This window comes from Eurypyga helias, unplaced genomic scaffold (genome assembly GCF_000690775.1).
Source record: "Eurypyga helias isolate BGI_N326 unplaced genomic scaffold, ASM69077v1 scaffold316, whole genome shotgun sequence".
In the NCBI taxonomy this organism is placed as follows: domain Eukaryota; kingdom Metazoa; phylum Chordata; class Aves; order Eurypygiformes; family Eurypygidae; genus Eurypyga; species Eurypyga helias.
This window is the reverse complement of record NW_010254444.1, coordinates 27,722-51,139: the sequence shown is the minus strand read 5'-3', so window position 1 is coordinate 51,139 and position 23,418 is coordinate 27,722. Positions and strand designations below refer to the sequence as shown.

The following is a 23,418-nucleotide window of genomic DNA, read 5'->3' as shown; positions in this document are numbered from 1 at the left end:
CAGGCAGAAATAAATAGCAGCAGCCTGGGAATTTGAGAAACCCTTTGGCATAGGGCTTTTCTTTTGGGGAAATGCTTTGGTTTCCCAACTCCCATTCATGAGACTGGACTGGGGCTTGTTGGAAGAAAGCAAGATGCAAATGTAAAATCCAGCGTTTGCTCATCAGGATGCAGGAATGGGGTGCTCCTAGGCCAAAAGAAGAGTGTGCGCGTGGGAAATAACCCGGGAATAGGCGTTTGTGAGCAGAGGGGTGGGAGAGGGGAGGCAAGAGCCCTGGGGCATGTCAAAAGCAGAGGGACCTTTAGTCATTATTACTTTTGATAGGGAGTTTTATGGCTTGTAGCTTAACAAGCCACTCTTTTAACTAGCAATTCACAGAAGGAGTTTATTCTTCTCTGCTATTTCAAAGATGCTTTTGATGCCACGTTTTGTTCTCGGAACAATAACGCACTTGATAACCTTTGGTGCTGCTTTTTTGAAGCCTCTTGGTTCTTGTCTTAAGCTGGGTTTGGCTTGTGTGTGTATTTACGGCTTAAATAACTGTGATCAGGTTTCTTTGGTGTAAAGAAACCCCCGTCCTGGCCAGAGCAGCCCTGGTTGCTGGTGGGTGCAATAAGACGCAGAACAAGGTGTTTGGCCCCTAATTAATCTCTTGTGAAATTCCTTATTTTAGGAAGTGGAAATTGCTGGGGTAGATGCCACTGGTGATGAGCCACCATGCCCTGGGGTAGCTGGGAGGACTGGTGAAGTTTCTAAACTGAAATTCCAGTTTCTGGGTTGGGATGTTGATTTAATAACTGTCAAAGAGTTTTTAATGCAGCTGCTATGTTTTCATGAATAAGAGGTCGCTACATAAAATTTTTGCCTCTTGGCAAAAATCATGTTATAAAGATGTACTTGCTCAAGGTTTAAAGTGTTAATTTATGTGGTATACTGAATTGGATTTAAAGGTCCCTGTAGACCTTTGAATCTCAGTAGCTAATGAGGCTTGCAGAAGAGAGCTTGAGAGAGAAAGAACTTACTGGCAGTGAGTAATACTGGTGAAAGAGCTCCAGGATTGGACAAGTTTTGCAGAGAATAATTAGAAACGATCGCATTGGCATTTGGGGCGTTTGATTATTTCCAGCTATAGATCTCCCCTGACGCCGCCTGCGTCCCTGTCCCTGCAGCCCCCCGTTCCCCGGGGGATTCTCCTCCCTGCTGAAACCCATCAGCTTGAGTTTTCCCAAGTCTGAGACTGCTTGCAAGGGGACACAGCTCCTTGTGGTTTCCCTTGGGATGAGCTGGGCGTCCATGAGCAGCCATCTCGCACCCCCTCGGCTCAGCAGAGCTATCCCTGATGGAAAGGGTTTGGCGGTCAGGCTCCCATCTCTCTGCTTGGCTAAACCATCCTTGCCAAAGATATTTAAACTTGTTCTTCTTCTTCCAGCTGGCCTTGCTGAACTTCTTCCACCCTGAAGAAAAGTTGCATGTTGGCGAAGAAGGTAGACGCGTCCGTCGAAATAAAAGGAGTAAAGGCAGCGAAGGGCCAGACGGTGAGTCCCCTTTGTTCCTGGTGCTGCGCGTCTCGTCCGTGCACACACAAGCAGATGGCCAACCTTATTTTCAGATCATGGCTATGTTCATAGTACAGAATCCTGTACGTGGGAGGGAAAGAATTGGCATCTGTGGATTTTAATAGCTTCTATCTGATTTTGATTGCCTTCCAGATGAGGAATTCCAGTAGTTGTGATTTCTGCAACAGTGGTTCTAGTGATTTTGCGCATATTAATGCCGCTTGGTAATTTTGTCCTTGAGTCTTCTTCTCTAACAGTGAGGCTCTGTGCTCATTTAAGGCTATAATTTGTACGTTTATACCTATATTTGTTGTTCTGCACACCTGTGTCTGCTTAAAATCATGAAGTAGCTATTCATAGTCTAACAAACAGCTTGAGCATCTGCAGAGCTAAATGGTAACTGGGTTCTGTCAGGGTTTCGCAGTGCATCAGAAGGTCTCAGGTGGGTTCAAAGCCTGTGTGAAGGGAAGCCGGAGTTGTACTGAGCTTCTATTAAGAGAGCATAGAGTTACAAAAAAAACCCAAACCACGGTTACAGATCTGTGATTTGTTAAATATAAAACAAGCATGTGTGATACAAACCCCAGGGACATCGGGCTTCCTTGGTGGCCCTGGCGCTGGGTTATAGCCAAAGACCTCCCTGGTGCACAGTGCTGTCTGTCCTTGTAGTCTGCAAGGCAGCAGCTGCCTTTGCCATCACCACCTCTTGGCGAGAGCATCATCCTCCATGTATCCTGCTCTGCTACCTCAGATGCCAAAACCCTTGTCTTGGATCCAGTCTCTTTGTTTCAGACCTTCTGGTTGGTTTTGGACTTGGTGTCTGACAGTCCTTCTCCCCTACGTGGTCAGTCCCACCACCCGCTCCGTGATGGACCATACCATGCGCCTTAGGAGAGTACTAAATATTACAACTTGCTACTGTCTGATGAGGGTTTTTCTTGAAGTATTTTAATCTTTCATCTGGGGAGTTCAGGGAGACGGAGGCCGTTCCTGACAGCTGCACAGGTGCTGAGCTGGCATGGAGGATGCAGCAGTGGGAGCAGAAGCCAGGCTGCGAGGGTCGGTTCTGGCTTCGGAGGGCGAGGGACCACAGCAGCTGCTCGTGGGTGAGGTCTGGGGGATAGGGCCGGGATTGGAGAAAGCCTGCTGCCTGGAAGACTGGGGAAGGACAGCCTTACAACCATCCCTGATGCAGGAGATACAGCAATGGGAAGCTCCGTTTACCTGGGTTCCAAAGCCACTCATACAGCGGGTCACAGCAGCCAAGAGCACTGCATGGAGGGGATGGGGAGGCAGGTGACAAGGAGCATGTCCGAGCGGCTGATGACGTGACACCCCTCCGGCACAGGTGATTCTCAGGGGCTGTCCAGGAGCTGGGCTTTGCCTGACAGATGGCTGGCCCTTCACACGCAGGTATCCTCTAGAGCCCCCAGACCTCTGAAGGGGGCTTTAAAGGGGAAGACGAACCCTGCCAAAATTGTATTTCATGCTGGTAGTCATGTAGCGTCACCTTTTTGTTCTTCTAAGAACAGGACCAAAATCCTTAGGTAGAGCATGACTTGGGGCAAGTACTGCAGCATCTTTATTGCACCACAAGTGCTTTCAACACTTGTTGAGAATTTAAGTAAAAAATACCAAAGTAATTAAAACTCCCTTCACCTTCAGTCCCTTCCCCCAGCCTGAACCCTGCCTGATTCCAGTATGAGAAATTCTGTTTCCACTGCTTTCTTTTCACGATTGTCCACCTACACTGAGATGTGAGCTGCCGCGTCGAGCTCCTGCAACAGCTCCCGCGCTTTCCTACTGCAGAAAAGGATGGGTCTGGTTTTATATGTAGAGAGGAAGGGGACTGGATGCCAGGGGAAGTAAGGAAAGAAAGAGTAGTGGTCTGTGTGTGGCTTGATGCTTGCTAAGCCCAAGTCCTGACTGGGTTATAAACCTCTCGGCTATCGTTTAGTTTTCCTCTCCAGCTCCATGAATTTCCCATTTCCACCGAAGCCTTCACAGTGGAAAAACATTTCCCTGTGGCTCTGCTCCAAAGCGAGCTTCACGAAACTCCCAGGATTCCTCCTTCCCGAAACACTGACAAGTATGATGCGTTTGGTACAGACTCCTTGAGTGATTCCAGCTCAATGTGGTCCCGTCAGCTTTAGAGCCGGGGTCGCGCTGATGCTCAGACGCAGGCTCCAAGTCCTTTTGCACTGACTCCTTGAAATCTATTCCAGTGTCTTCGCGAGTCGCGTGTGTTAAGTAGCAAGTTTCCACTGTACGCGAGCGGTGTAAGTGGAGTGCTGCCGGCAGATGCTGGGAGGAATTAGCCTAGGCCGTTAGGCTGCCTGAGTGCTGCCTTCCCACTGCCAGATGTGCAGAGAATCGCTGCACGGTGAGAAACGGTTGATGAAAGTCAGTGGACTAACGAGGGCTTTTCTCATCATCCCTGTGCCCAGGTGAAAACATGTCGTAGCTTTATAACTTGCAGCCCCTTCCCAGATTTCCTTTACGTTCTCTGAATGCATCGGAGTTGAGCCACTCCGGAAACGCAGCACACTTCCAGCGATGAGATGTCTCTAAATTAGGGGGTTTGACCCTGAAGGGTGATGGGGATGAGTGCCAGAGCGACAGGTCATTTTCCTGGTGACACTAGCAAGGTGGGTTATGTTGGCAAGCACTTAGTGTTTGGCCATCTCGTTTTTATTAGGTAGAGTAGTATTTAACAAGTGTAAGCTCTCAGGGGAGGGATTGACCTTGTAACAACCATAAAATCAATAAACAAACAGAATAGCTTTCTTGTGTAACTTGTGCTGTTTGTTTTAGAGCTACATGAAGGAATCTTACTCTTTAGGGAAGGGCAATGAATCATTTAAAAAAAAAAATAAATAAAATCATGTCCCGGTGCTGATAACACTGTTTTCTTCATGAGTTTTGCAAAGGGAAAGTTGATCAAATCTTTGATCTCCAAAGAGCCTCCAGAAGATAAAAGTGGATGAACTATAAATTCCCAGAAGGAAGGAGATGTGCTTTCCACTTGAGGCCTCACTAATATTTGTCTGGAATTAATTTTATGAACTTTCAAGTCCTTTCACACATGCACTGCAAGACCAAAGAGATGCAAGTGTGGAAGCTGTGGTTGGAGAGAGGCTGCTCAGTCCCCTTCCACGGCTGCTCGAGTCCTGCTCATCTTGGTACCAACAACAGGGCGGCTCAGATGATTTATAAATGTCAAAGATAACTTTTAGGAAAGGAACTGTGTTTTTTCCTTAAAGAAAATTTGCTTTCAAGTCTTTTGCTGTGAAAAAGCGTTTTTGAGACAGGTCAGAGCTGGTCCCCCGGGGTGTGGGGAGGGTGACGGCCGTGGCCATGCCCAGAGCATGGAGCCACAGGGATGGGGCACGGGAGACCATGGGCAGTGAAACTGCTTTGGTGCCGCTTTGTTGCTTGCTGAAAAACCCCAAGAAAAATAGGGTGCAGTAGTGCAAAGCTATTGGTGGGATCCTGCCACTTCCCAACATGACTTCAGTGTTTCAAGAGCTCCTCCTTTGAGGACTCCAGCTTCAGTCTCCCTACCCGCTTGTCATGTTTTATGATGGTGTTTGCTTCGTTTTTGCCTGGGTCCCTCCACACACAGTGCCCTGGAACCGATTAAGCCGCGGTCGTGTCCTGGGATGAGGTGCCTGCCTGGTTGCCCTCTCGGCTCGCTCTCTGTCCACCCGTGCTCTGGCATGGGTCACCCTGCCACTGGCCCTGGGGATTAATGGGAGGCTGATGCCTGTCCCAGTCCCAAGGAGCACAGATCATCTTGCAAGCCAGCTTCCTGTCCATGCCACCAAACCCAGCATTTGCACAGCTTTAAGAATTGCCACTATTTTTTTCTTCTTCTCAAGAAGCAGGGTTGTCCCTTTTACAGCTCCATTTTACAATGTTCTTTCTACTCGGTGTTACCGACTCCACCTGTCACTTAATTTGCTTTAGTTCACCAAAACTTGACCCACTCCAATGCCTCTTATTTTACTTTTTCCCCTCCTTCCTTTTTGTCTTGGTGTATTTATGCTGCTGTGGAACCGCTGTTGCTCCCAGATTAACAAATCATTCTGGAGCTGGTAATTAGCAACAGTTGTGCTAAAAGGAACCATCAAGAATGTTAAATTAGTCCACTTTTAAATAAACTGTGTATGAAATGTTAGATCTCTATTCCCAGAGCACCAGTAAAAAATGCTGCTGGCTCTTTGCTAACAAAGCCAAAATATGGGAGTAGCATGGTTGTAACTACAGAGACAATTCCGTGCTCTTGAGGTTATAAATAATGACAGCATTTACAAAGCAGATGTCAATAGGACTCTTTAAAAAACATTGTTTAAAAAAAAAACCAAAAAACCACTCTAGTTTCTTTTTCTCCTACTTTCATCTCTGTTCCCAGTTAGATCCCTGCCGTGCCGCTTTCCTGGTTTGTTTGGTGTTTGTTTTTTGGTTTGGGGTTTGGTTTTGGGGTTTTTTTTTTCCTTCCTAGATTTTTTCATACTGAGCTTGGTGAGAAACATAAGTGATTGTTATCCATTCTTTGATTTGGAGCATGGCAGCTGGGAAGAGGCTGAGCAGATGGCTGTCCTTAAGCTGACAACAATTTGGTTCCTACTACTTTGGCAGTCCTTACTGCCGAGGAAAGTCCTTGATGAGAACTCATGGGTTCAGCCCGGCGAATGGCTTTTGTTGAAGTGAAAATTAAATTCTGGGGGAGCAGGAGCTCGCCTCGATCCCTGCTTCTACCTGGAGCTTTGGAAGTGATGTGCCAGCTAGGTGGGTCCCACATTTCACTCTGTTGCAGTTCGTTGGTGGGTTTAGGGTGGTTTGAAGATGGGTCAGCAGGTAGCTGATGCTAGCGCCTGGCTGACGGTGTCTGGCCCCCTCCATCCCCCCGGTCCCGCAGGTGCCATGTCTCGGTTGTCCCCGTCCCGACCTGGCGACGCTGGTGATGCAATAGGGCTTTTCTTTTTTTTATATCCAGATCACAATAGCAACTTTTCCTGCTGGCTTCCTCCCCTTTGGAAAGGGCAGGTTCGTCCCTCTGCTTGCAGAACAATCGGTGCCTTTGTGTTGGCCCCGTGCAATTCCCCAAAGCACAGGCATTCCCAGAAACACAGATGTATGAAGGGCGATAGAGCCTTATTGTGCTCCGAAACCATGGTGATGAGCGCTCAGTAAATACAGAACATTTCCTGGATACTGGAGCGCAGAGGACGGTCCCAAAAGAAAGGCTCACCACCAAGTGCTTACACTTACTGATTTCCCCCAGAATTTCTCTGTGTTTTCCCCCAAAACGGGAGAAGGGAGGAGTTCAGATGATGTTGGAATCTTTGTGGACAGTCTCCATCCTGTGATGTCGCTGTTGGTGCTTGTAATTGCTGCAGTAAAATTAAGACGACAGCTCATTTATCGATCCTTACCTGCATGTTACACCTACGGTTATTAGAATAAGAAGGGCTATGTGTATTAGGTCTTATAACCTGGGCACTTTTCTGCCTTGAAGATAACGTTGATAAAAATATAGGTAACCAAGTATTTCAGACCACAGTCTTGTGTCTGTGCTCATTTCTAACCAACGTTTCCACTGAGATCCAGAGAAGATGACTGTCTAAAATGCCCAGGATGATGTTTAGGTCCTGGTTTCAGCTCTGTTACAGCACGACGGGGTGGAACAAGTGCAAGCAAAGGTGAAGATGATCTTAAAAGGGGATCTTCTTGCTCTAAGTGTAACTTCTAAGAGAATACTTTTTTAGGCAGCTGAACCATTTTCAGCTTATCCTTAGTTCTGAATGCTCTGAATTCATTTTTTTTAATACTGAAATTACTGTGAGGTCACATTCAGTGCAGTGTCCATTAAACCTTTTCTGAAGCCTGTCTTGGGAAACCACAGGCAGGCGTTTGCCATCCAGCAGCAGACTGTGGTAGGTAGCCAAGTAAGACATCACTTGAGGGAAGCTCCACGTAGTCCAAGCACATTGGGAAAGCAGAGGTGTTAACATCTAGGCTTGAGCCAATATGCTTGTTCAGCTTAAAGATTTCAGAGTCACTTTCTGTACCTGTAAAGTGTGTGATGCTGAAAGCCTTGAGCAGTGACGTTCATTCCCGCAGTGTGTGTTGAGGGTGATACTGTCATGAGGATGTGCTGCATCAGCCAGCAAGAAGGAGCCAGGGTGTGAAAACTGATGGAATCCAGAATTCTTCACTGAACTCTGGTATCTTGCTGTCCCAACTGCATGTTAAATATTGAAAGCAATTAGCTTGCCTAGAGAGGTACAAGGCTATGGTGTGGTGACCATGATGATTAATTGTTCCTGACCAGAGGGTTCACAGTGTAATGGTTGATGTGTCCTGATCCATATGCAATTTCCATTTGCCTCCTGTCTTCTTCACCAGCCCTTCCAATTGTGATCTGGGTTGTTCCAAAAGAAACCCTGCTTCATTATTCTTAAATATTTATAAAGCCGTGATTAGGTGCTATTGATCTGTTCCCTCTGTAGAGCTGCTTTGGGGTGTGTTTGTCCTTCCTTGGAATCACAGAATCACAGGACGGTTTGGGTTGGAAGAGACCTTAAAGATCACCCAGTCCCACCCCCCTGCCATGGGCAGGGACACCTTCCACTGGACCAGGTTGCTCCAAGCCTCATCCAGCCTGGCCTTGAACACTTCCAGGGATGGGGCATCCACAGCTTCTCTGGGCAACCTGTTCCAGTGCCTCCCCACCCTCTCTGGGAAGAATTTTTTTCCTGATATCTAATCTAAATCTCCCCACTTTCAGTTTAAACCCATTACCCCTTGTCCTGTCACTCCCTGCCCTTGTAAAAAGTCCCCCCCAGCTTCCCTGTAGCCCCTTCAGGCACTGGAAGGTGCTGTAAGGTCTCCCTGGAGCCTTCTCTTCTCCCATCAGGTTCTGATAAGGTGGTGGGATGAGGGCTGGAAGATTTTGAGATGCTGAGGATATTCAGAAGGCTTGAGAGGAGTTCTCTGGTCAGAATCTCACCACGGTTTCACTTTTAGGTACTTGCGCTGATTCCGCTTTTGGGTGGATTTCAGAGTTGTCCTGATGGATCCTCAGTGCGTAGCCTACGGTAGCAGGCTTTGCTGAAACTTGAACTAGACTTCCAAGCTCTTTTTACAGCTGCATGTTAAGCAGGGCCAACGATATTAGAAGTGACTGGTGATTCTGTATGAATTCCACTTGTGAAAACCGGGGCCTTTCATAATGCCTCGGGTCAAATACTGAAGTTGAGGAATCTCAGATAGTTTCTTCTGTTACAAAACACGGCCAGGACTAATGAGAGGAGAACAGATGTTCCAGCCGGTCAGGAATGCGATTTCATCTGAACTACGGATGCCATGCACCAAGCATTGTAAATGCTGAACTCAACTAGTAGCTGGTGATTTCTTTCCCACAGTATGAGAGGCTCTATTGTCTGTCTTGCTGAAGTATTTGCAGCTGAGCTTTGATTTCTGTGAATAAACTGGCTCTCTGGCCACATCAACAGAGTATTTTGCAGGCAGACACAAGTTTGCTTCGCACATGCTCCAAGCCCATCTGGTCACGGATCAGCTCTAGCACAGAAGCTGAGGAACCAGTGCCGAGCTGGACCTCGTGCACCTTTCCGAACGGCCAGCTATGGCCATCCAGGCGCAGGGTCCTGCTGCAGCGACTACGGGACATCTGCCTTCTGCAGATCTTCTGAATAAGCTTAATTTTCTGGCTGGGGAGGGTTGGGACGGGACTGAATAGCCAAACCCCGAGCTGCTGCGCTGGCAGTGGGAACTGTGAAGTTGTCTTCAGTCTGGGCACTCATTAGAAATCCGCTGGGTTATAATAGACCTGGTACCTTAGCTGTCGGGAAAAGTACTCTTGCAGAAAGCTGAAGAACACCACGACCAGCAAACTCCTTGGAAGCTGTGAATAAGGCATGGCAGTTGTGTGTCTTCACTAGGGCTTTGTTGGCCGTGATGTCCTGCAGCATTGTTGGGTTTGTAAGTGATCTCGTTAATATGAGCAGGATTTGGTGAAATCCGTTAATCTGTTTGAAATGCTGTGAATGGATAAACTCAAGAGTGGGTTGAGCCAGGCAACACTTGACTGTGTGACAGGGACTTGACTTGGGCTTCCCAGAGAGTGGTGGGGTCTCTCTTGGGTTTCCTTCAGACCCCGTTTCAGATTCCTGCAATCATGAAGTACATGTGTATGCACACAGATAGATCTTTGGATATAGATCCCGTTTTATTCCATGTAGTTAAACCGTCAGTGTACAGACAGCTGTTCAACGCTACAAAGGGTTTTGATTCAATTAGGCAGAATTACATACAGAGGAAGGAAAACATGTCAAGTTCTGCTGGGATGAGATAGGGGAAGAGATTTCCTCCCACCTGCCCTAGATTCCTTATGGATAGCTGTGGTGGGGAAGAGTGCATTTAAAACATCCAGCAAACAATTTAAGAGAGCCTTTCATATGCGTGGTTAAAACCTTGCTGCAGCACCACTTGGGAATCATTTCTACTGGAATTCATGACATATGTTAGTTGTTTATCTTAGTGGGATATGACTTAAAATGTCAGAATGTTTTGTGTTAAGCAACAACCGAATAAAACAAACAAAATAAAAACACAGCTGTAATACTATGCTTTAAATTGTTGAACTCAAATATGTGGTATTGATAAAGTAAGCAATAGGGTGCAGTGGTGTATAGAAAATAAGCTTTGTGAGTCCAGCCAGCAAGCCAAAAAAAGCCTTGAGATACTTGAATTAGGAATAGTAATATTGTTTGTCAGCTCTGCTGTAAAGATCCAGCATTTGGAATCCAACCTAAATGCCTGAAGGAAGATAAAAGTCACATCATATTCTTCTTCCATAGCCAGTGAGAGTGCGGAAAATGAAATATGATGGCCACAGGTTCTGGTGTGAACCCCAGGAACTTGGCTGGGACTGATTATGTGGGAGGGGAGTTAAGAAGGGTGGAGATTTATGTTTCATTGGTGTTTTGTGTTTTTGAGAAGGCAGTGCAATATTATTTTGCCAGCAACAGTGGCTCTGTAGTTAATTGGGAGCAGGGTTTTGTCTTCGTTCACGAACACATTTGCACTGTGGTGTGCTTGCACCTACTCAGTGGCAACTGCATTTTATTTTTTAAAAGCTTTATGGCATCAGTAGGCTGTCCTGGTACCTTGCTGCTGAGCCCAAAGTGGATCTCAATGGGGTTGAGGAAATAAATCAGCTGGTCATTCTTTGTCACAGAGAGCAATGAAACACAGTAAGGATACTCTGCTGTGCTCGAGAAAGCAGTGAGTAGTGATTTTCAACAGGGCTCTGGCTGTGGGATAAGCAGAGCTGAAATTGTGGAGTAACGTAGGGTGGAGGGGACCCTGGGAGGTGACTGGATCCAGCTCTCTCCCCCAGAGCAGGACCAACACCATGACAGAGGTGACAACAGCAGAGGTGACAGACTTCTAAAGCATGGTTGCTTTTCCAGTCTATTTTTTCCATGACCATTCACCTATGTTGTTCCTCATGCCTTTAAGAGGAACACAGGGCTGGTGGGTCTCTGAAGGGACCTGTGCTGGAGCACACAAACAGCAGCTCATGACCTACGAGTCACACCGTCCTTTTTAAGGTGGAAAAACCTGGGAAGTATATGAGAGGAATTACCTACAGTAATTACCTACAGTCATCCTACACCTTCCCCCGCTCTAGCTGGGGCAGAGGGTGGTTGCTCAACAAGGTACCTTTACCTGGACCAGTGAAACATGTTGTTCACTGATGGCCCCTGGGGTCTGTTGTGTTACTCACACTACAGTTCTGATCATCTTGAACTGCAGTAACTGAAGTATATCACAGCCTAATGTCGCTGTTGGCCGTCACTGTTGGCCGGAATCTCTGTGTATTGGCATTTAATGTCTTTCCATTCCTTAGGAGCTTCACCAAGTTATTCCCAGATATAAGGAGTCCTGGTTTTGAATATCAAACCAGGCAAAAATCTCTCTCTGAATATTGGCAGGAGAAAAAAAACCAATGGCAACAGCAAAAAAAAACCTGTTACGTGATGAGATCTTACATTGTCTGAAGCTGTCTGAGAGAGAGAGATTGTGGCTCTCTGGCATCTAGTGTCACTCCAGGGACTTGAGAGACGGGGCAGGGTTGAGCTGTGACTTCTCTCCGTTTGTTTTTAGACCAATAGGTTTGAACTGGGGTCTGGTGTATGGGATCAGAGGAATAGGGAGGGAGCAGGCTACTGATCCATGGAGCTCCTGGAGCAGCATCTGATCATCTGGGTGACACATGGATATAAGCTTGTCCTTTGACAGATTGCTCAGAGGAGCAGAGCAGTGAGGCAGCCCAAAGCCGGTCTCATACCTAACTCACCACAAGAGAAATGATTCTCAGACTTTGGTGTTGATGCACAAACTCTTCGCAGACCCTCTGGCCAGGCAGTGTAGTGTCCCAGAAGTGCAGGGGGGGACCTCTAGTGTGGAATACTTCCCCTGGAGACATATGGAGACATGTGAAAAGTCCTTAAAGAAGTAGAAGAATAGCCTCAAAAAGTGGCTGTAGCCAAGGGAGTGCCTCAGAAGAGTACAAGATGAGCTGCAAACTCTTCTTGATCTCTCAGGCTGGAGGAGTCTGGCTTTGAGCGTTAGGCACTTGAATTCAACATGGGGTGGAGTATGAGAAGAAGCTCGACTCCCTTGTAAATTGGCTCCAGGCCAGTGTTGGGGACTTAGCAGCCTATAACTCCAGAATATGACAGGGCAATGTCTTCTAATGACTAAGCAATGACTTCTGATATTGAGGGGTTTACACAGAGTTTAAAGGCAATGAAGGTAGAGCTGGGATGTTCTCCGGGCATGACTCTTAGTACTGCTGCAGGAGGAAGATGCTGTTAGATGGAGGACCAGGAGGGAACGCAGTTTTATGGGGTGCCATCATGGAGCATCTCAATTTAAGATGAAACCAGAAAAAGACAATTAAGGATGACTGTATTCACACATGTATCTTGAAGAGTCTAAAACAAATGGAGACAAAAGCAGAGAGAGAAGCAACAATGGTGGTTGAGGAAAAACTGGATGGCCTTGGGCTCTGCCTTACATAGTAATATATCAAGCAGCACTGTTTCATCCTTCCACCACTTTGTACAATGAGCTCCCCATTCTGTTCTGTAATACTAATTCACTATATTCAGATTTATTGAAATTATTACTAGCCTTGTACCAGGGACATCGCAACCCTATCTTGGATTCAGCCATCCTGCCTGTAATTGCAGGCAACATCTTTCCTCCACACTTAGCAGAAGACCTCCCTTCCTCATCCCACTTCCCCGAAAAACACTCTGGCAAGGTATGCCGGGAGTTTTTAGCACGGAATGATGTGTTCTACTTCTGGGATATTTTCCTAGTTCTGTGATTTGTCATATATTCTAAATATTCTGGAGTAATAATACCAAAGCTGATCTTCAAGATCCATTGCCTTTTTCTCTGGAATCAGTGAAGAAAAACTTCCTTTTTTTAGGGAAGGGAAAATATTAATCTTGTTTCAGTATTTGTATCACTGACTGATGTTTCAGTAGGGTCCAAGAAACTTTCATCTGGATAGACCAAATTTCCTGAAAATGTTGAAAACATATTGGTTCCAAACCTTCCCCAAAACCACGTGTTCTAGATTAAGCATGTGTTTGAGAGCTAACATCTTTCTTTCCCCAACTCCACCATCGTCTGGCATTAATAACGCTGCACTTAAAAATATTTTAAAAGCCTTACGTATCTCATACCCATGTGAATGAAGTGAATATCGTTACACCAGTTCTGTGAATGAAACAACCGAGTTTCCAAGGTTTGAGTAAAGTGGAGTTTTTTGATCTTATTCATCGGGACAGCTTACACTGAAGAAGGTAGTAGATTCTTCATCACTTGAGATTTCAAGTAACGCTTGAGCTTTTCTTTCTGTCCTCCCCACCTTTAGTGTTGGTCAAATAGAGACAGAGGAATTGATGGCTTAATGGGCAGGACTTTTTTAATACGTGATCATCACTTGGTGATCAGAGCTTTCTATGAGAGATGGACAACCTGGGTTGTTGGGTTGAACAGTAACCTGAGGTTTAGCAGGGCAAGAATGGTGAAGGGGACTTTTTACAAGGGCATGTAGTGACAGGACAAGAGGTAACAGGTTTAAACTGGAAGAGGGTAGATTTAGATTGGATGTGAGGAAGAAATTCTTCCCAGAGAGGGTGGTGAGGCACTGGAACAGGTTGCCAGAGAAGCTGTGGATGCCCCATCCCTGGAAGTGTCCAAGGCCAGGCTGGATGAGGCTTGGAGCAACCTGGTCTAGTGGAAGGTGTCCCTGCCCATGGCAGGGGGGTTGGAACTAGATGATCTTTAAGGTCCCTTCTAACGTAAACGATTCTGTGATTCTATGACTTGAGTCCTGGGACGCTTATCGGCTGCACCACATAACCTGATTGTCATGCTCAGCTTCTGTTTCTTCTCTTCTCTTCTCGTCCCTTTGTGCATCGTGCTTATTGAGAATCCATGATCATTGAAGAAAAAAAAATCCCTGCATGGAAATGGAGAAAATAACTTCATTTTGGCCAGCACCCTTGCATGTTTCAATAACTCCATTAATAATGGTATCCTGACTAATGTCCAGAAGCTCTTTTTGAATTCTGTTAGCTATCTATTCTTCAGAAGTCACTGCTGGATTTGGGCAATATTCAGAGCTTTGTCTGAGATTTAGCAAGTGGTCTCTTTGTTAAACCAGATGGCTAACAGGGTTTGGAAAAATACTTTACACAAATTTCCATAGCTGTTTAGAACAGTCATCATTAAATCTAATCTTCTTCCAACTGCAGCCAGAAGCTCATACTTCAAAGAAAAAGATGCGATTTTATATATATATATTTTTAGTGCACAAAGATGATACAGTTTTGAAAATGCGCATATTAGATAGGTCTCATAGAGCTCCCTGCTTCTGTTTTCATCTTCAACATTAGATGTTCATCTTGAAAGTAGCTGTAGATTTAATGATTTCCGGTCACCTTATGCTTGTCTTCTGAATGAGTGAGAAGTGATGTGGTGTTTCGGGAGGACACTACCATCTCATTCATCCAGATTTTGTCTCTGATCCTGTTTGTAACCTGGGATGAGGATAACTTCTGGGGCACAGGGGTGATGGTAATATGGAAGTGGCTCAGCTGTATTATCTGGTCTTACATCTCCCCCAAAACAGAGCCGTGCTTAGGTGAGAAGACTGATGATACACTGTAGTAACTTAGTGCTAGGAAAATGAAAAAGGGACGCCTTAACAATCCTAGGGGCAAGCAATCCTAGAGGATGCTGAAAATGTGTTGGCACAGCTTATAGAGGACACGGTGGTTGCTGCATTGTACTTTTCCAAAACTGGTTGAACACCCTGAAGACATCAGTAGATGTCTTCGTTTTGAACTGATGGTGGGTATGGCTAGAATATGGTGGTGGCACTCGTTGACTTGGTTCTGCTTTTGGCAACTGAGAATGTTAGAAAGTTCAGCAGCCTTCCTTGATACTCGGCCTTTGTTTGACTGATTTCTATAATGGTCAACCTTTTATAGGTTTTATATAAAATACGTGTAATTACAAAGATCTGTTCCTATCAATAAAACCGGTTTGAACTGTTTTGCAGGAATTTAAACTATTTCTTGTTAATCCACACACATAACTAATAAGTGAACACACGGGGTTTTTTTAATATACTATTTATATCAGCATATGTCCTAAAGAAGTTTTTGATATTTTTGTATTTATAGTAAATCATAGCAGTGTGTAGCGTGCAGAAAGAAAAAATCAGGGGGGAGTGGGGGGGGAAAGTAAACTCTATTAATCTTTATAAGAGAAAACATGTCATATGTAATATCCTCGAGTTGCATCACCATCTGTTTGGGTTTTTTTCTGAAGCCCTTGGAAGTGATCCAGCAGATGCTAAGGCTGCTGGAGCTGGGGGCTAGAACCTGCTCCCTGAAGCACAGTTAGATGTCTTCTGCTGCGTGCTGGGCCACAGCTGCGGTTTTACACAACAAAAACTCATCTACTGCAAATATTTTCTTTAGCTTAAATGAGAAGCTTGCATCTGAACAGGCTCATTGCTAAAACCCATGGCCATAGTGCTTCTGTCACAAGTGACTTGGCATTGCTTGTAGCCTTCCCCTTGCAGATGCCCAGCTGGATGGCTCTGCAAGCAGGTGGCTTCCAGGGTGGATGTTTTGTTAACATACTGAGCTGTACTTTCCTGCTTGTGCCTTTCCCTCAAAGTTTACCACTCTTGCTGGTTTTATATTCCCTCCTTTTCTGTTATCATTCCCTTTTATTTTCCCAACAGATGTGGAAAATAAGCTTGTGAAGAAGCCTAGGTCTTCGAGCGCTGTTCAAAGACAGGGTCTTGAGAAGCCCAGCACACAGCATTGCTCCTCCAATGCCTTTGCTGGGCAAATCCCATCCTGTGATGAAGAACTCGCTGGCAGAGGATAGAGCTGGCCTGAGTTATACAGCAGGACCTGGAGGGCTTTTCCTATGAGAACTCCAGTGAAAGAGATTAAAAATTCTAGAAGTAGGTCAGGTAGCTAGCTTAAACGTTCCAACAGCCTGCTTCGTAGCTTAGTAGCTATGGCTTTAGTAGTTAGGCAGAAAATAACCTCACTGCTTTCCAAAGGGAGTGAAGAACTTTTGAGAGATTCTAAGCAGTGACCCATGACACCAGAGGGCTCACTCAAGCCAAAAGACCCCTCCAAACCTGTGCTTCTCCTTCTGGAGGTTAGAAGAAGCCTTCTCATTCCCAGCTTGATCTTGAGAAACAATTCGCACAGGTGAGGATATGCCAGCGCAGTCCTTTAAGCCCTGTCCTTAGGAACACGTCTTCACCCTCCATGCCCATAACCATAGCCTTTCCCAATGATGCTTACCTCCCTTTCCCAGCGTTGATGGCCAACCAGGCGAGCTCTGCTTGACTGCTTCTCAACCTTCCCTGTAGCCCTTCTGTGAAATTGTTCTCATTTAAATTCATCTTTCTGCACGTAGATGGTCAGGATTGACTGCATTACTCCCAGATTTTTCATCCCCACCTACTGAGTGGCATCAGTATTGCCCCACGTCTGTCAGAAGTATTTCCACTGATCTGTTTTAGGGTTGTATTTCAGCCTTTCCTGGCTGTGTGACAGCAACTCAGCACGTGCAGATGTTGTCCTCTGCAGCTCCGTCTGAGGAGCTCCACCAACCAGCAGGACAGTTTATTATTCCCTCTGTATATATAATTTATAGGACTCTGCATTTGGTACGACTGAATCTCATTCCATGCTTATTACTGTATCCTTCAAAGCCATCCAGCCTGTCCTCTCTGATATCCTGGTCCTCTTCTCATTAACAGTTCTTGTCAACTTTCCTTCTTCTGCAAAGAAAAGCTAAAACGAGGGGTTGAATAGAGCTGACAGCTCCTTCAAGGACGGATTAGGGCATCAGCATAAATTTAATTTCAGATAAAAGACAGGAAATGTTGAAGGGGATGGACTTCCCTAGGTCTGGAGTCTGGTTTGACCTCAAACACGAGCAGACAGCCTGTGGAAGGAGGGCGGGAGATAGGTGGAAGGAAGACGCGCAGAAGTCGAACGCAAGCACGTGTGGAGAAGAATAGCTGTGCTTGGGTAGCTGTCGCGTTTCGTACCGTCGGTCACGACCACGAGCTTGGTCTCTAGTGAGTTCATAACAGATACTTAAAGGAATTCATGAGGAAGAGATACGATGCCAGAAAACTGCAGAAAAACAACTCGAGGTTATTTTTATAAAGAAGGGGAAAGAGGTACTGGGGAACAGCTGACCAGGCAGGTTGCTGTCAGATCCCGCCGGGATGGAATAAATCCTGAAGCGCACTGCGTTGAAGCCCCTTCAGGTCGAGATGAGGTCGGTAGCAGTCTGCATTGATCAGTGGAGAACTCCTCAAGTCAAACCAATTTCCTTCTGCAGGAAGATGGCAGGTCTTGTGGACTCCGGAGCAGCAGTAGGCGTCCCGTAACTTGGTTTTTTACAAGGCTTTTGACGCTGTGGAGGGATGTGGTGTGTATGCCTGTAGCCTGCATCTTGAGTATCTTCTCGTAGCCCTTCCTTGGAATCAAGTCATCTAATGGAAACCACACTAAAGAAACATCGGTAGTGTGAAAAGCTTTGCGACCGGGAGGCTCTCCGCAGGAGGAGTGGGATGATGAGGTGGGATTAACAGGGTAGAAGACTCTAGGAAAGGCTTAGCCTTGGCTAACTGCAGGTATTTAACTGGCTCCATCAGTCAGCGATAACAGGTGGGTCATATGAATTCAACCACTGCAGCATTTAACAGCCTTTAGTGCTGAAATATTGGGGTGTGGCCTCAGAAACGCATGGCAGAACGGATTTTTGGTTTTTCCTTCCCTGCACATACGTGTTGGGACAACATGCATCAAGCGACGTTCTCAAGCCTTCTGCCTCGGCACCTTTTGCCGTGAAGGGAACATAGGTCTGTTGTGCTGATGGAACTCTGCTTCCCCAACTCAGTAAGTGACTTTGTTACCATTTTAGACTAAATTGAAAGAGATCCAATGGGTTTACTGTTTTGAGCAGAAATGAGGAAAATTCTGTCTTCTGGTGTATCGGATGAACCTTATGGCTCCCTGCTACAATTAAATTATCCACCCCCTCCTATTGGGAGACGAACAGATGCAAACCCCAGAGACTCAGAAGCTCCCAAGGCTAATAATATTGTGTTTTTTTCATGTCAGAAGTATTTTTGTGTTTGTCAAAAGATTCGCTTGCACAGCCGTAACATCTCTCTCTGCCGTGCCTGGAACAGATGCGTGTGTTGTAATATAGACTGTGAACATTGACATCGCATGTGGTTCTCATTCCTCCCATTCATCTTTGAAGCTAATTGGTTCCATCCATTTCAAATGTGTCTGGCTCGCCGCAGCTATTTGTACTTTCACTCTGGTTATAGCGCTAATGGTGTGATATATATAACATGAAATAAACTCTCGTGACTCCGAGGTCTGAAGAGACACATACACAGCACTCGCATTTTGCTTGCTGTGTCGGGTTGGGGTTTTGGTTTTTTTTTTAAATGACGTCCCCCAGACAATTTTTTTTCTCTTCACTAAAAATGCTGTTAACTAGCTGGTTCCTAAGATGGGAGCCGGCGGGTGGAGATCGCGCGGCTCCTTCTGTGTCGTGGGAGCTCAGAAAACGCAAGAAGAGGAGCTTGTCGGTGTTTTCTGAACACGGGAGGTTTTGCAGTTCATCTGCTGGTGATGGACCTGCTGGCTGGCTTCAGTGTCCTCCCTAGCAAGAGCTGGGGCTGGCAGTGTTAGAACCCTATGTCTTGTCCCAGCTACATGTTTTAATAGTGTGAATATATGGATTAGTTAAAAAAAATATACTAAATTAGCAGAAAAAATAAATTGGATAATACCATAATTTTCCTGTGACCCAACAGCATAATGTAGACAAATTAATATTCCTGTGGAAAAGGCATCAGTGAGGTTACTGGTTATTTCTCTGGTCCCGCTCTCATCCTTCCATCTAGCCATGGGAACGTGGCATTTCTGTCGGATTGGCAATTTGTCTTTGCCAGTGCTGACTCAAAGCAACTGTGTGACCTTCCATTCATTATAAGCGTACCTCAGTTAAAGGTGATTCAGTCTTCGATGTGCGGTTAAACTGAGATTTTAGAGGGATGTCGTGATGAATGACGAGGGAATATTTGGGGATTTTTGCAGTTCATTCCCATCCCTGACTAATTTTTGAGGAAGCAATGGAACATGTTTCACACTTCAACTTCTGCTCAAAAAGTCATGTAGTTTCTCTGCTTCACTTATAAATATTTTCACCTCTTGCTAGGAAGGCATGTATTGCCATTGTTTAAATAAGCCAGTTCATACTAATTCTTTTGCTTTTGGGGTTTTTTAGTATTTTATTAGTATTTTTAAACAATTTGGTTCACAAGCCTTTTGGGTTACTGCTCTTGGCTGAGAGCTGGGTCATGCTAACTTTCTTCTAACCTGTCCTCATCGGGAAGTAAAATGTGTCAGCGTTAACTGTTAAGCTTGGTGACTTTTAGCTAACAAAGTCACGTGTGGCTGCGTAGAGCACAGACACATCCGGTGCCCAGCTGAAAACTAATCTGCTGTGTAGGGATTGTATTTTTGAATGTTTTCTGTTGAGTCCCAGGTTTTCTGTGCTGTGCTTCCATCAGTGACTTCAGGGGATAAGTTCAGCAAAAACTCAGTGTTCGGCAGAGCTGGAACGAAGCTGCTGTCTGAGATTAAAGCTCTGGCTCAAGGGAGAAGAACATCTGTCACCTGAGCTTTGCCATTGGCTGCAAACCAACGGGTTGGTTTAGCTCATATTTGCAGTAAAGGAGGAGGGGTGCCCACCAAAACTCACTCACATTATCCTGGCCACGGGTCGCTGTTTTGAGTGAGGGTGATGCAGATCTGGGTCCCGGTGCCATCGCTACACCTTCACAGCAGTTATTTGTAAAGAATAAAAGTGCATTTTTGGCTCACCAAATTTGTTGCCAGTTTTGTCCCAGCTCTGAAGAGGCACCATCTGGGTCGGTGGGTGTTGATGGCAGTGGGGATTTTTAAGATGAAATGATCACTGAATTTCACAAGTTTTCTCTTTTTCCTTTGTAGGCCCAAGTTCCGTTAAAAACAAGAAAAAGGGTAAGTTTGAGTTTTAATTTCATTTTCCTTTCCGTGCCTGTGGTACCTGTCTCTGAATTCTCTTTAGCCAACATGAAGGAGAAACTGGGGACAGGTTCCCTCTCCAGGAGGGGCAGAGTTGAACGTGGTCCCACCACACAGACCAGGGGTTCCTCTCCTGCTACCGCATTGCCATGGCAGGACTGCATGACCCAGCAGCATCGGCGCTCGATAAAGTCTTCCTGAAAAGCTAAAGGAAGTTAATTACATTGTATAGAGGTAATTCCAAAGATGCTATAATGACCTGGTTGAGTGGAGTTGAGTCACATACCAGCTATCGGGAGCCGCTTGCTGTTTGTCAGGCTGTCTGTGCCAAAACAGCTTTAGCTTTTGTGTCGGTGCTGCCGTGCATCTTGCTGGAGGTTGGGGTCCCCTTCAGGGTCGACACGCTCTGCGGCTCACTTCTGGTTGTGTATTAACCTCAGAAGCATGATTTTAAGCGTCTGTTCTAGACGTTGGTCAGCCCGCAGGTATTTTGTGTGACTCGTTTATGTTCCTCACGCTGTTTGCAATGGGTAAGTGGGTATTTTTTCAAACACGTATCGATGAGTTGCTTGTGACTTGGGTTCTTTGGGAGGAGCCCTGTGTTTCATGGGTATCTGGTGTTGTCCCTGTTGTGTGGGGCTCCTGGGGAACGCTTACAGTCATACGCTTCTTTGCTACCAGGAACCTGAGCGAGTCAAGGGTCCAAGTTCCCTGATTTTAGGGAAACAGTCATATTACCCATTTTTTGCTCCTCGTAACCATCAAAACACTTCTGTGCCTGTTTTAAAAACTGCAGTGCATGCTTGCAACAGGTTGTGGGTTATGAGAAATGCAGAAACTGTGTGCCACTCGAGGTTGTGCTCCCTGGGAAGCCCAGGGAACTCAAATTATCGGGGAGCTCATGCAGGCATCATGCGTGATGCAAAGCCTCTGCAGCAAAGCACTGGCAGGTGCAGTGTCAGCTCTCTGCTTACTACCTACCACACCTAATGGGTATTTAATTAATAGGAAAGTTAGTGCTTCAGCACTTTGCTGTGGCCCTCGAGAGAGACAGCCGCACGTGCCGGGACACGGCCTGGGCTCCAGCCCATCGTCATGACCTGCAGCAGCAAGAGCAGCCGAGCTTTGCGTGGCTGTGCTGCTTTAACAGCACATCAAATTGCTTTTAATCCTTGGTTACAAACTCAAAATTTACAGCTGAGAGGTTGAGACAGGCCGCAGTTAGAAACTCGGTTTATATTTACTCTCAAAAGCAGCATAAAATTTTATGTTTGAGAAGTTTGTCTTAACAAAACTCTGAAACCCTAAACCCGTGTTAAATCAGCCGAACTAATAACAAATGATGACTGTGGTATTCATAGCAAATCGGGAGTAGCAGGGGGGTCTCGTAGGGCTGCATTATATACAGCTGTAGCGCTGTATAAAATAGTTTGATTTTCTGGTATTGTCACATTTAATTTTTTTTTAAGAGTTTGAGCTTATTGTTTAGCAAACGATGATTAAGGAAAACTTACTGGTTCTGCTGCTTTGAGATTTGGAGCCTGCCTAGTGCACGTGGATAAAGATGGAGACCTGGCACGCTGGGACTTGGGTTCTGGAGACCCTCCTTGGAGAGCTGCTCCTGGTAGGGCTGGGAACTCCTCAGTTAGAAGATGAATCAAGAGTTTTATAATTACTCAATGTCTATTTTTGGCCTTGTGGCTTTAATAAGTGACGTTTTATCAATGCAGAAAAGTAATTTAAATTACTTGAAGAAGTGGGAATGCAGAGAAAATAAGTGTCCCCGTGCGGCATCAGAATTATGTACAATTGTTTTACTGATGAACTAGCAGCTCATTTAGTAGCAGACCAGATTCCTGAGACAGATGAGTTAAACCAGCTGTAATGTGTATCCCTCTGGAGAAGGCAAGCAAGGAGTGACAGCAGCAGGATGCCTGACTTACTGCATGTGATCCTTCATTCGGATGGCCTAGACTGGAGGGGATGTGAAAGAGAATTTAGTAACTGTGCTTTAGGGGATATAGGTAAGGGGTTTGATGCAAGATGTTAATTTCCAAAGCATGTTGTTAACCCGAGGAGGAGGAGAATTCCTGGGTTAAAGGAAGGTGGGCTTGTTGCCACCTCAGATTTGCAGGCACAGCTGCTAATCTGGGCAGAAGTACGGCTGCGAACCATTTGTCCCCTTTAGCTTTGCCCCATTTTTATAGGATCCCAGTATCACTTCGACCACCCGTGCTGATTTTAACTTCATTTTCTGCGTGTGGAAACTGAAACGCACGGTTGTCCCACGCAGGTTTCATGTGCTTTTGTTCATGGCTAGTGGCCATCTAGAGATTCCCACTTCTGTGCTAACTAAAATCGGTGGGGTTTTCCTTATAGTTTTGTTCCATGACAAAGATGGATATTTAGTAGGGAAACAAGAACATAAACAGACTCAGAAACCATTCCAATAATCTTTATTTCATATCCTAACTGCTGCTGTCTTTGAAAAAACGGTTTAATTCTCTCCCACAGCAGACTGCATTTCAGCAGTTGAAGGAATTTTGCGAAGTTAATAAAGCTCTTTGGCATAAAAACCGTGACAATGTTGCGCTTTAAAAACTGCATCAAAAGAACATAATTTCTATCAGGGATCTGGAAAACCAGGAGGGCACAGGCTTTCCCTTGTTTCAGCCCACTGTGTACGTGCCTGATAAGAGTCTTTAGGTACATGGCTGTGCTCCTTCTCTTCCCGGGACTGCGGAATGAGATGTGTTTGGGCATCGTGGCAGTTCTTCAGAGCTTTCGTCCTCCCGATTGGGTTAGTCCTTCCCTTACCCCTCCATCCAAAGCCCCAAATTGCACATTGAATTATATGGGGGCGTCATAGCATCCAAATCCTTCGTGCACATGAAGAGCATCCTTATGGCATGGTAGGAAGGTGCCGCTTTGTGGGGATGCCTGCGGCATGGCCCCGGGATGCTCAGCGGCTGGTGGAGCGGAGCTGGAGCTCGGCGCTGAACTGCCCTCTGGAGGCACCTCCGGCGGGAGACGGAGCGATGGGGACGGTGTATGCTCGTGCATACGTGCCAGCTGGTAGTAACGATCGCAACTGTTTTCCCTCAAAA

The 23,418-nt window shown here is 45.8% G+C and overlaps 1 protein-coding gene across 1 annotated transcript in view; it reads left to right on the top strand.

Annotated features, from left to right (window-relative positions):
• Positions 1-1,429: 1,429 nt before the first annotated feature.
• The window catches only part of EDA (ectodysplasin A), a gene marked incomplete at its 5' end in the record, with an annotated part of 30,366 nt that continues 8,377 nt past the window's right edge, over positions 1,430-23,418 (top strand). The window contains 2 exons of the mRNA XM_010152964.1: positions 1,430-1,535; positions 20,258-20,287. Of these exons, the coding sequence (XP_010151266.1) occupies positions 1,430-1,535; positions 20,258-20,287 (136 nt within the window). The remainder of the gene's footprint in view (positions 1,536-20,257; positions 20,288-23,418) is intronic.